This window comes from Triticum dicoccoides, chromosome 7B (assembly GCF_002162155.2).
Source record: "Triticum dicoccoides isolate Atlit2015 ecotype Zavitan chromosome 7B, WEW_v2.0, whole genome shotgun sequence".
Classification (NCBI taxonomy): domain Eukaryota; kingdom Viridiplantae; phylum Streptophyta; class Magnoliopsida; order Poales; family Poaceae; genus Triticum; species Triticum dicoccoides.
The window spans coordinates 754,161,769-754,177,029 of record NC_041393.1 but is presented as its reverse complement, the minus strand read 5'-3'; the positions used below and the strand labels follow the sequence as shown (position 1 = coordinate 754,177,029).

Here is a 15,261-nt window from a genome sequence, read left to right as displayed (position 1 = left end):
CGGCACGGTTGTTTTTGTCGCCGACGACTCCACCTGGCTCCAGGAGGCTCCCCTCAACGTCGAGGCCCTCCCCGTCTGCGGGGCAACGCACTTCCGCACAAGTGCTTGCGGTGTTCTTCTTTGTCAACCGTCGACCCAGTATCGGCCGGCTCCGGCGGCATCATCGCTCCCCACCACCCACCATTGCAAGCGGTCCGGCCGTTCGTGGCTCCAACGATGGGTGAAGCATGCGGTGGCCAGAATTTCGGATTTCGTTTTTTGATTTTTACCGGTCCTGGGCGAAATGGGCGAAATTCAGATTTTTCAGTTTTTTCGGAAAATCTCGAACGAAAATCGTAAAACAAAATTTGAATTTTGGGACGAAAAATGGGCGAAATTTGCCTAAAATTTTGAAATACAATAGAACAACAGATGAGTATTCAGAACTTTTAGCAAAATATGCATGTAAAAATCAAACAGCTGAATCTATTCATCAAATCACTACGTATCAGACTGAACATCAACACTCCAGTTGCAACCATTCAGGCAATAGCATAGTGGATCAATTCAGAGAGCAGCAACCTTAGAAAAGCAACATGATAGTCCAGATTAACATGTGACTTGATAGTTCAGATACTAAGAGTAACATGCGACTTAATAGTTCTACCAAGAGTCGAAACGAACACCCATAACGGTTCAGAATTACAGTCCACAATGAATTTAACACGACATTCGAAGTTCAATTATGCCGACCCCAAAATACAAACAGAAAGTTCAATTCAGACTTCCTGTTCTTCAACTCTTCAGTATTGCACCAAAAGTATTGAATCAAACAGAGACCTTCACTTCGGACTTCCTGTTCATCCACCCGTTAGTCTTCATCAAACCAAAAGCTCTTTTGCTCCCATGCCGCTTAACCTTGCAATTAAAGCATTGTGAATTATATAGACATTACAAGTAGATGGCAGAAACAACAACTCAATGATGGCAACCGCAATTGGAACAACATATAAAATCATATGGGCAGAAACAATGTGAATTATATAAATATTACAAGTAGATGGCAGAAACAACTCATAGATGACAGCCCAAATTAAAACAACATATAAATTCAGATGAAATAAGGCATTGTGAATTATATAAACATTACAAGTAGATGGCAGCAATAACTCATAGATGGCAGCCCCAATTGAAACACCATATAGAATCATATGGACTAACGCATTGTGAATTATATAAACATCAAGTAGATGGCAGAAACAACAGTTAATAGATGGCAGCCCCAATTGAAATAACATATAAAATCATATGGACTAAAGCAAACACCACATGTTTATGACAGAATATAAGAAAGTGCATAAATGGGAAATTATTGATGTCATCACAAGGAACTTACTTGTCAATTGTAAAGGCTGGTGACCTCCTTGACCTTCTTTCCTTGCCTAACCCGTTCAGATCTACGGATCACCAAATTACCATCACTTGTTACCTCAACATTGTTTCCAACTTGGCTTGTTAAATCCTTTTCAACTTGCATTGGCGAATCTCCTCCATCGGATTGACTTGCACCATCATCATGGCTATCATCATCATCAATTTCCAGGTCCAGCTCCTCATTTTCTTCATCATCATCCTCACTATCATGGTAGTCATCCTCTTCTTCCTCTACCCTCTTTCTTTTCCTGCCATTGTCCTTCCTTGCAAGACAAGAAACTTTCCTACTTGAGTTAAGCAAACGAATTTTCTCAAACACGGCGCTAGCAGCATCAACTCCATCCAAGATTGCATGCTCCTCATCCTCATTCAACCATTCCATCATAGGATTTGTTGCATCAAACATGGTTGTATCCATCATCATTGCACATGCATCAACTTCCTTCTGCTTATCATTCTCTCTCACCTGGTCTTGTTCTTCTTCAGCACGTATCTTCAAAATGTGAAAACAAAATCAGTCAATGACAACGAAGTACAGAGAATAAAATGGATAAAGTCGCTATGTATAAAACGATGCTTATTAGACAGCAGCCTTTACTCTAAATATTGCTAAGTAAACATCAACATTTACTTTAAATAACAACCTAGTAACAGTCTTTAATAAATAGTAGCATTTACTTAGTAAACAACATCTTTTATTTCAAACAATGCTTAGTAAACAACAGTATGCAGGGGAATCATGGCATATGGGTGAATAATGGCATATGGGCAAAACATATTTCATACCTTCAAGTTGTAGCGCATAGATACAAGCTTGTGCAGCTTGCCATATAGAAGACGGTTTCTTTGCTTCGTGTGGACCAAAGCAAAAGTGCTCCAATTCCTCTCACAACCACTTCACGAAACGCATTGTGATACAATCCTCAAGGCACACTTCTGCAGATTAGGAACTTCCCCTCCAAATTGGAACCACCACTCAGCTGCCAAGTTAAAACAAAATTCACATAGTGAAATGAACTGAGTTGCAAAACTGGGGTAATAGAGAATATTACAAGTGAGGTATTGGAACTTACTTGGTGACATTTTCTCTGCAAATGAACGTGCCAACCTTGAGCCAAACCTCCCACGACATTCCCTGTAAGTGTTGACTTCATCAATGGCCAAAACAGCGGTCTCAGGGTCTGCGATCTTCTCAATGGCATCTGTTAGTGCAAGAGCATAGTCCATAATCTTGCTCATGTTGATCTGATAATGTGTGTAAGGATCAAGGACAGCAGCTGCATAGGAGAAGGAAGAACAAAAGAAGTTAAAACCATAAAAAGAGAGCGTCATAATACAAATTTAGTTAGTTTTGTAACTACCTGCAACCAATAGTGTGCCTTCTTGCATAGCATCGATCCTCTTGGACACCTTGCTCATGACTCTATGAAACATTTGTGATCCACCACCAAGATGACTTTCCAACTTTTGTATGGTTGTCATCATACTCTTCTTGAATCCAGATAGGGTGCATCTCTTTTGTGTATCAGCATATATAAGGGCTTTATAGAGTGGCTCTAGCACAGCAAGAACCCACTCTAAAGCTGCCCACCACATATTACTAGATAGCAGCTCTTCAGCAAAGACATAATCAGCAGCACCGTTCCAAGTACTTCCCTTCCAATCATCGGACACCATCCATTTCCTAAACTCATCTTTCTTACAATGGAAACTCTCCAAGAACATGAACACCGTTCCAAACCGGGTCGCATTCGGTTTTATGAGTTCACCACCAATGTTCTTTTTCATGCTATCATGTAGGTTATTGTGATTGTAGAAAAATCTACAGATCTGCTTAGCACTTTTAACTATCACGTCAATCTCACGAAACTTAGCAACATCCTTAAGCATGAGGTTAACAGTGTGGGCAGCACATGGCTGCCAAACAATATGACTAAACTCTGGTTGTTCTACCAGAGTTTTGCATGCTTTCTTGTAATTTGACCCATTATCGGTTACGATTTGAACAACATTCTCAGAACCTATCTCTTCCACAACAACCTTTCTGATCTCTCTATAGATAAACTCTGCCAATTAATTGCAAGTAAATTTTTGTTTGAAACAAAAATGAAGCGAGTAATAACAGAAATAAGCATGAATAAACAGAAATGACATTTTTTACTCTAAATGCATCATAATATCATGTAATAAATAGAAAAGGCATAATAGCCACATTTAACCATGAATAAACAAACATAGGAGATTTCCAACTCTAAATGCACCGTGATATCAAGTAAAATAGGATAAAGCATAATATACAGATTTAACAATGAATAAACAGAAATAACATAGTTTCAACCATGAATAAACAAACATAACAGATTTTCAACTCTAAATGCACAATAAATGCATCATAACATCACGTAGAAAACTAACAAGGCATGGCTAGTCAGAATTAACAATGAATGAGCATGCGTAAACATAGTTTCAATCATTGGAAAACTAACCTGCAGTCTGAGTTTGACCAGAAGCATCAATGGATTTATGAAAGAACATCCATGCATTGCAATACACCATGGAATTGATGAGACTCATACCAGTAGGCCATGTCCATGAGTCACACATCACAGTTACACCATAGTTCCTCCAGTCTTGCTTAAACATCTTCAGCCACTGCTCAGCTTCTTCATAATTCTTGTCCAAATATATCCCATCAATCTCCTTGGCAGTTGGAACGGGAGCTGGGCCAAGGTTTTGAGTTATCTTGACAGCCGCACGAAAATAGGAAAAATTTGCTTTCAGACCAGCAATGTCATTAGCATGAAAAAACTTTGCCCAAGCTTGGCCAAGTACATCTTTTGACTCAACATTCAAAGCAGTGTTTATCTTTGGCTGCATTGATACTTTGTTGCTCGACAATTCCTTGTCAAAGTATGATGTGATACTTTGTTTCCCAAGAGACACACAAACACCACTGCCACTCCCACGCCTCCTCTCAACTGCGCGAGAGACATTCTTGTCTCTTAGTGTCTCCCGAAGTGCGGCCTGGATCTCTTCCTCATCATCTTCAATATTTATCACCCCTTCTCCGTGGTACAACCCTTCCATGATATCCCTTTCCAAACGAAATCTACGATTTTTCTTTTCCCTCTTCTTCCGCATTGAGTCATCCCGGGATTCCCTCATTGCAGCATGAATATTTCTTGGAACATTAGGGCACTCCCTCACATCACCTGGTATACCTCCAAGGTGCTCCCTAAAGCGGGTTGCACCTCCTCCTCTAGTGATTAGGGGGCAGTACCGACAATCAAATCCCCCACCAAACTTCGGGCCATGGTTCCAAACATAATAGATGTCATTGCTTACAAGCCCTACATATCAAAATTTCAAGCACCATGTTAGCAATGCATCATGATATATAGCTACAACACACTAAAGAACATTTCAACTCTAAATGCATCATAATACAAAATAAAAACTGGGTAAGGAATAAAAAAGAATGAACCAGGACAGTAACAAGAATTAGCATAATGTTTACAATAGAATAAACAACATTTCAACTCTAAATGCATCATACTATGACTAAAAATTGAGCAAGGAATAAAAAGAATGAACCAGGACAGTAACAAGGATTAGCATGATTATTACAACAGAATAAACAACATTCCAACTTTAAATGCATAATAACATCAAGTAAAAAGATAGTAAGGCAGAAAAAAGGGAATTGCCACATTTTTTACTTTTAATGCATAACAAAATCAGGTAAAAGCTAACAAACAGAATTAGAACCATTTTAACTTTAAACATAATTAATACATTTTTTATTTAAATGTTTCCTCTCTAAAAGTATCACAATATCCATACAAAAAGTTAAGCAAATTAAGAAAATGCAGATCATGGTACTGACCTTTCCAAGCTGTGTCTCTTGGAGCTGAACCATTCCCCATCAGAATGTTATCTTCATTGTCGGGGTTGACATTTTCCCTCCTTCTGGCTTCATCGATGCTCACCCTACTAACATAGGGTGCACTTCCATCACCTATAAATTCAAGCATGAGAGCAAGCATGCGATAAAGATCAACTTTATTTGCAAAAAATGGCAATCTATTTTAACAATGGCATGCAACCAAAGTTGAGAACATATTATCATGTGTGGAAGATGGCATTATCTAGCATGTTCAGAATCCGGATCAGCATTTGTAAATTTACCACTGATGGTAAAAGGGCTTGCTGTGTTTTGCAGAGATAAATGTTTGTACACATTGTTTGCGTCCTCATGTATGTCAGCACTTGAACAAAGAGTGAATAACAGAAAAAGAACCTTGATACAATACAAAAAAACTATGGATTTATGGACCAGTTAGTGTTGTTGAAATTTTATTGGGATTTTTTTCTTCATCAAGTAATGTTGCAGGGTTGACGACGGCATGAATAAATCAAGGGAGATAGTACAAGATATTAGAAACAATGCTACTGAACAAGCTAGTAAAAGATCCTTCCTAGGTGCCTACGTGTGCTATCATCAACACTTGCTAAATAAGCATGCACGTATAGCTAACTACAGATCATGGCAAGGTGAGCTATCATGCACAATTGTGCTCCTGTATCAAGCAAGTGTGCATGCTGAACGTAGCTACAGATCTTCACAAATGAAAAACTAGCTACAATCTTGCAATATGAGCCAGCATACATGCATGTACAAGATTAGAGGAACATAGTTACAGTACGTCAGTACCATGTCCAGCTTGCCGGAAACCAGCGCGTGCGTCTGGCGCCAGGGCACTACCCAAGCCCGACTGGATGCACCGCATGTTGCTGCTCCCGTGGAGCCGTTCAACGCCCGACCTACCTGCCCCGACATCGAAGTTGTGCGGCCGTGCTCCATGGCGCTGCCACCACCGTCCATGGACGGGAAAGAGACTGGGAGTGAGGAGATTGGGAGGGAGGGAGATGAGGGAGGAGATTGGGAGGGAGGGAGACGAGCTGGATGGGAGGAGGCGGCGCTGCACCGCGCCCCCGCCTCACTCGCTAGGTTTTCGTTGCCCACAGCCGCCGCTCAGTCGGATGGAGACGGGAAAAGTGAATTTTAGGGTTAGGAGGAGATGAATTCGTGCTTTTAGGAATTTTAGGGTTTGTGTGGGCTGTAGTAGACCATGGGATGGGTTGTGAGTTTAAAAGTGGCCGAATTTTTTGGGCCGGTACACCCTATTACCGGGCCCTAACGAGATGGCCGATAATCGCTGGAATTTCGGTTTTCTCAGACGAAATCCAAAACTTTGGCGGTGGCTCGCCAATCGACCACCCTCCAAATCGTGGCGATTGAGCTCGACGAATCTCTTTATGGTCTGTTCGATCTGCCGACTGGTCACTCGAATTCCCTCTCTGAGTGCGAGAGTAATGATCCAGCGGCAGAAGTCCTCGTGGTCACTTCCCAGCACGGCCCACCTGGAGTTTGCTGCAACAGTGGCGGCGATCGTGGCGCCGGCCTGTCACATGAGCATGATGAGTACATCCCCAATGCCCTCACTACGGAGCAGAGAGAAGAGTTGCATCGTTGCAATGTTCAGGCGCTCCAGACTCCCATCATTAGGGAGAACTCCAAGGCTCGAGCCTTGGAGGCTGCACGCTTGGCCACTTTGGCTGAGTGTACGCATTTGGAGAATCTGCAGAAGGCACTCAACGAGCGTGCTCGTCAGCGGGTCCTTGAATCCAGTCGACGAGCGCGGCGGTTGTTTCCGACTGAAACTCAGGTATACCATACTCCGATTCAAAATGTTGCAGCAGTAGCACGCATAGCAGAGTCAATTCAGCCATCACGTTCAGAAGCTGGTAGAAGTTTAGAGTAGATTCGAGCATTGCTTAAAGCTGTTGGAGAATAGAATTCTGATGTCTCCCAGTCGCGTAACAGAATTCATAGTAGATCAGTGGTCACAGACACAGTTCAGTCAGCACATAGTCCGAGGTCTCCTCGGCATCATGAAGAGCATGGTCCTTGCCAGGACCAGTTCCTCGAGCTGGACCACAGGCAGTTTGATTGTTAGTTTTCCCGCGATGACCACCGTCGAGTGCTTACACCCCCTCCGAGGGGCGGGTCATACGCGCCCTGGAGGTATGATGATAGGCACCCGTATGGTGACGAGCGGAGAGCCCCGGTCGACCCAAGAGAGCCGGGATTCGATGCAAGGTTACTCCTTGTGCAAGGTTTGGTCGACAGAGGCCGAGCGAACAGAAAAGGGCAAGGCAGAGATCGTCCGACTGGGAACAAAGCATTTATTTCTGGGCCTGAATGTTTCAATATGGCCATCCGATCAGCTGAGATCCCTCCCAACTTCAGCTTGGTAGCAGGCGTGAGTAACTTCACCAGAGAATCAAAGCCAGATACCTGGCTGGAAGACTACCGACACTACTAGGAAAACGGCTATAGATGGAATGGACACTAATGGCGCACCACATGTGTGGTGCGCCATTAGTATATAGCAATGGCGCACGTGATGTGTGGTGCACCATTAGAAGTTTTGAAAAAAAAAAGAAAAAAAAATTTGTTACTAATGGCGCACCGTGGGATAGTGCGCCATTACTAGTTGACATAGTAATGGCGCACCACACCCACCGTGCGCCATTAGTAGTTTTGAAAAAAAAATTGTTAGTAATGGCGCACCAGTGGACAGTGCGCCATTACTAGTTAAAACTAGTAATGGCGCATTGTCCACTGGTGCGCCATTACTAAGTTTTTTCCAAAAAAAATTCAATTTTTTTTAATTTTTTTTTTCAAAACTAGTAATGGCGCACCATGGGTGTGGTGCACCATTACTAGTTTAAAAGAAAATAAGTTCCCCATGTGATATGTGGTCTAGTTGTTGGGAAAATTTACAAATATGAATTTCGACTTTATTTGCAAAATCTCTCTGGAAATTTGTAAAATGGGCATAACTTTTGCATACGAACTCGGATTAAAAAGTTTTTTATATGAAAAATCATCTACTCGAAAAGTTACATCCGAATTTAAGCGGGGAAACCCCGTTAAACATTTTCAGAATCCCCAAAAACCTAATAGAAAAAAGTTATGGGGCTTTCAAGATCTAGAGGCAAAAAAATTCAAAAAATTTCAAACTTACTAGTGGCGCACCGTGGATGTGGTGCACCACTAGTAACAGAAAAAAATTAGTTTTGAAATTTTTTATTATTTTTTTTCAAAAAATGATACGTAAAATGATCGGGAAGTTTGAAATATTTTTCCAAATTTCATGATAGTCATGAACATGAACAAAGTCCTAGACATCAACAAGGTATAATAGGATTGATATGCTAGATATATCAACAAGTGCCTATGAAGTGAGCTGTTGCTGGGGTTGGATAGAACTCTGAAGTTAAGCGTGCTTGGGCTGGAGTAGTGTGAGGATGGGTGACCTTTGGGAAGTTTGACCACGGAGTGCGATTTGACCTGAGATTAAGCATATTGACCCGAGATTAAGCCATAGTGGCCTGAGATTAAGAAAAAATTTGAAAAAAAAAATTAAAAAAAATCTAAAAAAAATTGAAATAAAATTGTTACTAATGACACACTTCTATGTGGTGCGCCATTACCCTGGCAGGAATTCTAATGGCGCACTGCGAGCAATTCTAATGGCGCACTACGTGGTGCGCCATTAGAACACCAGATACTAATGGCGCACCAGTGGTGCACCATTAGAATTTAATTCTAATGGTGTGATGCTAGTGGCGCACCAGTAGTGCGCCATTAGAAGGCAAAACTGGTGCGCCACTAGCATGCCTTTTCCTAGTAGTGCGAGTTGTTGTGCAGATCGGCGGTGGCGATGATGATGTAGCTATGAAGCACTGATGACCCGCAAGTATACAGGATAGTTGTAGCCTCTTTCGATAATTAAGAGTGTCGAACCCAACGAGGAGCTAAAGGTAGAACAAATACTGTAACACCCCGGGAATCATGCTACAGTAATCCCCTTCTAATGATGCCTTGTCATCATTGTTACTGTTGCTAATCTTCACTTGATCCAAATCATCGATTCAAATTCAAATCCAATCTAAAGTCAAAAACTCTTATTTGTCAGACAGGAGATCTAAAATGTTCATCTTGTGGAAAATAGTCATTTGTTAATATTGGTGGTGAACCAACATTTTTGCAAAGGTTTAAGTGGCCTAAGCTACTTAAAACAGTGACCTAAGCAATAAATTAAATGCCCTTTTTAATTTATAAAATTGGCAACTAGTCCAAAAGCCTCCCAACCTTTTTGTGGCAGTGCACTTTAATTCTTTGAAATTGTTTTGGCCAGTGGCATAATTTTGCAAAGTCATTATTGGCTAAAAGGAAAAGGCAAAAGCTGCTGGAAAAAGAAAAAAACAAAAAAAGAAGAAGAAAAGGAAAGAAGAAGGGGTGGGAGAGCCACTGGCCTCCCCTTGGGCTTTGGCCCATCCCAGCAGGCCGGCCCACCTCACCCAGCCTGGCCGGCCCAGCTCCCCGAAGCGCGCCTCCCTCCTGTTCCTCCGACCGGGCGAGGCAGAGCGCGCCCATCGCCGCCGAACCACCTCGCCGTCGACGTCTCCGCGAGAGGATAATGCCTTCGCCCCCCCCCCCCTCGACGCCTCGGCCTCCTCCCCAGCTACCCCCACTTGCCGCTCCGCCTCTCCCTCTCCCACCAGGTTCCTCCTCGCCTCCCCCCTTGTTCCCCGTCCACCTCCGAGCGCAGTCGCCGCTGCCCTTCGTTGTTGTCACGGCCACCAACGGCCCCGCGCCCGCTGACCCTGTCGGTGAGCTTCGCCAGGGTTGGCTCCTTCGACTGGCGCCCTCCGCTGGAACCGGGAAGCACCGCAGCCGCCATTCGTCCTTGTCCCCATCTCCGGCTACCATCGATCTCCTTCGTCTCCGGCGCCGTCTCTGCTGCTACTAAACCTTCGAGGGCCACCGTGTGTGCCGTAAAGTGAACCCCTCTTCCCCTTCCCTCGCTCCCCTGGCATCTTGCACTCCCGTAGCCACCGCGTCCGCCAGGGCCGAGCTCAGCTCCGCCGCATAGCTCGCCGCCGTCGCCATGGGCATCGTCATGCTCGCCCGAGCACTCGAGAGTGCTTAGGCCACCTCGTCGCGTCCGCCCGTGCCGCTAGGTCCCTTCCCCGTAGCCTCTAGCGCCGACTGCGCATTTGCTGGAACTCTGGCGACCACCGTGGTGCGCGCCGCCGTTGTTTTAGTGCGTTTCCGGACGGGCCACCACCGCAGTTCGACGCGCGCTGCTCCGCTAGTTTGAACGCGCCCTCGTGCACGCGAAACGGTTGCCCGTAGGCGAAATTCGACGAGGCCCGAGGCCCTCCACCGTGTTTTGGCATCGCAGGCGTCAAGCCGCTGGCCACCGCCGACGTGGCACACCTGGGGCCACCCCCTGGGTCACTGCCAGTGGGGCCCCTGGCCCCCTGTTGACCAGTTGACCTGGTCAACCATGCTGACTAGGCAGGCCCCAGCCATTGACATGCGGGTCCCACCGCTTAATCCTCTAATTAAAACATTTTAATAACTAAAACTAATTAGATTAGTTAATTAGACACTGACAGGTGGGCCCAGTAGTTTTACTAACTAAATTTAGATTAGTTTAAACCTTGTTTAACCCACTGTCTATGACAGGTGGGTCCCCATGTCAGTTTTGACCAGTCAACCGGATTGTTGACTACTGACGTCACTCCTATGTCATGCTGACGTCATATTCCATTTCTGTTAATATAAATAATTCCAGAATATGGTTTAATCTTTGAAAAATCATATAAATTAAACTATAACTCCGATGAAAATGTTTTCTATATGAAAGTTGCTCAGAAAAATGCAACGAATCCGGATACGCGGTCCGTTTACCTATCAGATGCCTCTAACTATCTAAACATGGAACATTCCCCCTTCGGTCATTTGTCTGACATAGGTCCGGAACCGGGAATACCTTCCCGGTTGGATTCCCCTTTCACCTTTATCGTGTAGCCATACGTTAGGTCACACCCGGCACAGCATATTGCCACGTTATGCTTTGTGATGCTATGTTTGTTTTATATTTACTGTTTCTTCCCCCTCTTCTCTCCGGTAGACCCCGAGACCGATGTTGCCCCTGTGATCGACTACGTCGACGACGACCCCTCCTTGCCAGAGCAACCAGGCAAGCCCCCCCTTTGATCATCCCGATATCGCCCATTCCATTCTCTTATGCTTGCATTAGATTTTGCTACTGTTATTGATTGCTCCTATTCTCATGCATAGCCTGCTTTTGTATCTGCTGTTGTACCTTACCTGCTTATCCTAAACTGCTTAGTATAGGTTGGTTAGTGATCCATCACTGACCCCCACCTTGTCCTTGTTGCCCCTGCTTCATCATCGAAGACCCGATCAACGGGATCGAAGACCAGGCCCCGGCACCGCACATCACTTTCCCCTTAGTTGCTCGACACTGCTGGGTTACTATCGAGTGCCGAGGGTGAGACCTCTACAACACTTCTGATGTTAACCCTGTAGTGTAGCTATTCGGTCATGGTCATCAAGGGTGATTCCGCCTTAACCACTTCCGATACGACTCTGTCGTGCAACCCCTCAATTGTGAACCTCAGGGGTGATTCCTCTTACATTCACCTTGATGATTACGTCGAGTGGAATTCACTGGGGGTGATTCCACGGGTTTTCCCCTTGACGTTTAGACACACAGTTACTATGATTACTATGACTTTACACTGAACCATGTTACTAAAGACGGGTCGACCCTGAGGGGTACCCGCGCGAGCATAATTGCGAGTGATGTGGAGACAGGTTGACCTGGAAGGTGCCCGAGAGATAATTACGAGGCGTGGCCGGGCATTCTTAGCCCTTGCCGCAATTCCTCGAGACGGGGCAATGGGGTCACATCTTTCGTGAGTATTTGCTTGTTACCACGCATTCCTAATCCACTACGATTTGGATATTTGATCCAAGGGGCCTCTGGCCTGATAGCACTAACCATCACGTGGGCATAGTATGGGCGTTCTGCGTCGTATACATCAGCCGAAGCTTAATAGACGTCAGCGACTGAGCGGCGCGCGTCGGGTTGGACTGCGTAAGCACCTGCCTTGTTGAAGGAGGTAGCTAGGTCTGCTCACCGGCCTCCCACGCAACGTGCAGGATTTCCTGGGGAGATGGCCCATGACCCCTGGGGGCATAGGTTTAGTCCGGCGTGCTGACCTCTCTATTAAGCCTAGGTCGGGTTGCGGCGTATTGTTTGGCCGAGGCCAGGCATGACCCAGGAAAGTGTGTCCGGCCGGAGTTAATCGAGCGTGGTGGGTAAGTTGGTGCACCCCTGCAGGGAAGAAAACATCTATCGATAGCCTGTCCTACGGTAACGGACACTTGGAGTTGTATCCCGATCGATACAACTAGAACTGGATACTTGTGATGAGAATTGGATTGTGATGACAATTGGATAGTATGGCTCTGGGATTGCTTTCTCGCAGGGAGTCGAGAAAGGATCTTTGGCCGAGGTTGATAACACTACTACTACTTTACTTTATGCTACTCTACTCCCTCCTGTTTGCTGCAAGATGGTGGTTTCCAGAAGATGCTAGTCTTCGATAGGACTAGGCCTTCTCTCTATTCTTGCATTTCTGTAGCCCAGTCCACATATCCAGCCTTCCTTTGATAATGTTGCATATGTAGTGTAGATCCTTGCTTGCGAGTACTTTGGATGAGTACTACGGTTGCTTTTCTCCCCCTTTTCCCCCTTTCTTCTTCTTTCCGGTTGATGCAACCAGATGTCGGAGCCCAGGAGCCAGATGCCACCGCCGATGCCTACTACTACGTGGAGACTGCCGATGACCAGGAGTAGTTAGGAGGCTCCCAGGCAGGAGGCCTTGCCTTTTCGACCGTTGTTGCTTTTGTGCTAGCCTTCTTAAGGCAAACTTGTCTAACTCATGCCTGTACTCAGATATTGTTGCTTCCGCTGACTCTTGTGTTTTCGAGCTTATGTATTCGAGCCCTCGAGGCCCTTGGCTTGTAATATAAAGCTTATATTATTTTAATTTGTGTCTAGAGTTGTGTTGTGATATCTTCTCGTGAGTCCTTGATCTTGATCGTACACATTTGTGTGTATGATTAGTGTACGATTGAATCGAGGGCGTCACAAGTGGGAGTCCCTCGTACACATTGAGCTGATGTTATATGCTCTAGAAGTTAGCGGTATATGTTCCTAAGATACCCCTACGGGTTGAACCTATACCTTTCCTAAATGTGTGTGAACTCGGAAGAGATGTGAGTCATACTCTTTTGGTGCTTCACCAGATAAATCTTTCGCACTACAAATTCTTCGAAAATGAGGAGTGAATGAAAGATTATGCATTGAAGAAGTGGGAGTCGACCTTGAACCTTTGTGTTCATGCCCATGGATCCGATGTAGAACTTATCATGGAAGCTGCTCGTAAAAATAATTACCCCGGGTTATAAGTCCATCTTGTATCGGTGGTTTGATCATCCATAACCATGGTTCCGACCATAGTTTCTCTTTAATTCTATCTCTCGGACAAGTTAAAATACTTGTCTACTGCAAGTCATTTCACTTGTCCAACCTCTAATTTGATCTACCTTCAAGTATTGCCTCATGTTATCTCGAGGATATTGTGTCATTGCACTACCTCTTGGAAATTCTTAATTGAAGTGATACTACGTCACATCATTCCTACTTGATTGGCTACATCATTGTCGTGCTAAATTTTAATTGTGCTACCTAGACCTTCCCGGAGCACAATTTTCGATAATGAGCTAACTTACGTCGATCTTCCTCGTCATATCATTTCACCTTGAACAACAAGCTTGATTTCGAGTTTGTGTCGTACCCGTGGTTCCAGTAACCTTTTGCTTCATCATTTCTTTGACTTGATGTCATCGTCGATCGATTACATCTTCATGAAACCTCTCGACATATGTGTCGTGATCATCGTCATCATTCCAAACTCCAGGATATCAACCGAATTCATGATGAGAAATACCATCCTTGCCCCCTTTGGTGAATTGTTGCTGAGCCCGTGGGCCCCATCCTCATCTTTTCCTTGCTAAAATTGTACGACTTATTTTATAAGTTGTTTCCAATGGGTCCTTGTGTATCCAAAGTCTGACCTTTCCCTGATGACCATGTCAATGCTATCCCGAAGCATGTCTGTGGTACTCCGAACATCAACAAGAACATTGGAAGCGCAATGCTAAATCTTCATGATCAATTATCCAAACATAGTTGTATGGGTAAACCTCATAAATTCCTTGCCCATTTGTCTAACTGGTTTCATACTTGGAGCCTTATCATTTATGTCATGCTATGCCTTTCCTTGGGAAAGATATACTCTTATACCCAGGTATAAACACATTTTCCTTGCCATTGGTTTGTTTTAATTTGATAATCACATTTTCCTTTCCAATTTTTGTTTAACCTTTCTGGTAATCTAACTTGTCTGAGCAGAGATAAATCCCTGCTTAAGTAAGCACCTCGGTGTACAACTCTGTCAGTAAGACCCTGTTACTATTGTTGATGACATTCCGGTAACCACCGATGGACGAGAACTTTGCCTATTGGTCTGCCTCGTCTTACGAGCAGGAAAATGGTTCTCTTCGTCCCATGCCCTTGGTACCAAACTTTGTTGCCAACATAACTGACAGGCTATCCTCTGACCTGCCTTGCTATCATGACCATACTAGATGTTAGCGCCTTCCTGCTTTTAACCCACATGGTGGGCCCATAACCCACAGTTCCACAAGATCGAAACCTGGCTCTCCTGTACACCCTTGTTTCTAAGGTTATTTCTCACACTTGGCTTCATATGAAAATCCCGAGCCACCTTCCGAGAGGCGATCTATTCCGGTATCAGACGCGATAC

At 44.5% G+C, this 15,261-nt stretch overlaps 1 protein-coding gene across 1 annotated transcript in view; it reads right to left on the bottom strand.

Moving 5' to 3' along the window:
- Nucleotides 1-2,293: 2,293 nt before the first annotated feature.
- LOC119339690 overlaps nucleotides 2,294-15,261 on the bottom strand; it is a 44,331-nt gene continuing 31,363 nt past the window's right edge. The window contains exons 3-6 of the mRNA XM_037611660.1: nucleotides 6,695-6,878; nucleotides 3,904-4,763; nucleotides 2,487-2,561; nucleotides 2,294-2,393 (exon numbers count right to left, since the gene is read on the bottom strand). Coding sequence (XP_037467557.1) covers nucleotides 2,337-2,393; nucleotides 2,487-2,561; nucleotides 3,904-4,763; nucleotides 6,695-6,878 — 1,176 coding nt within the window. The 3' untranslated portion in view covers nucleotides 2,294-2,336. The remainder of the gene's footprint in view (nucleotides 2,394-2,486; nucleotides 2,562-3,903; nucleotides 4,764-6,694; nucleotides 6,879-15,261) is intronic.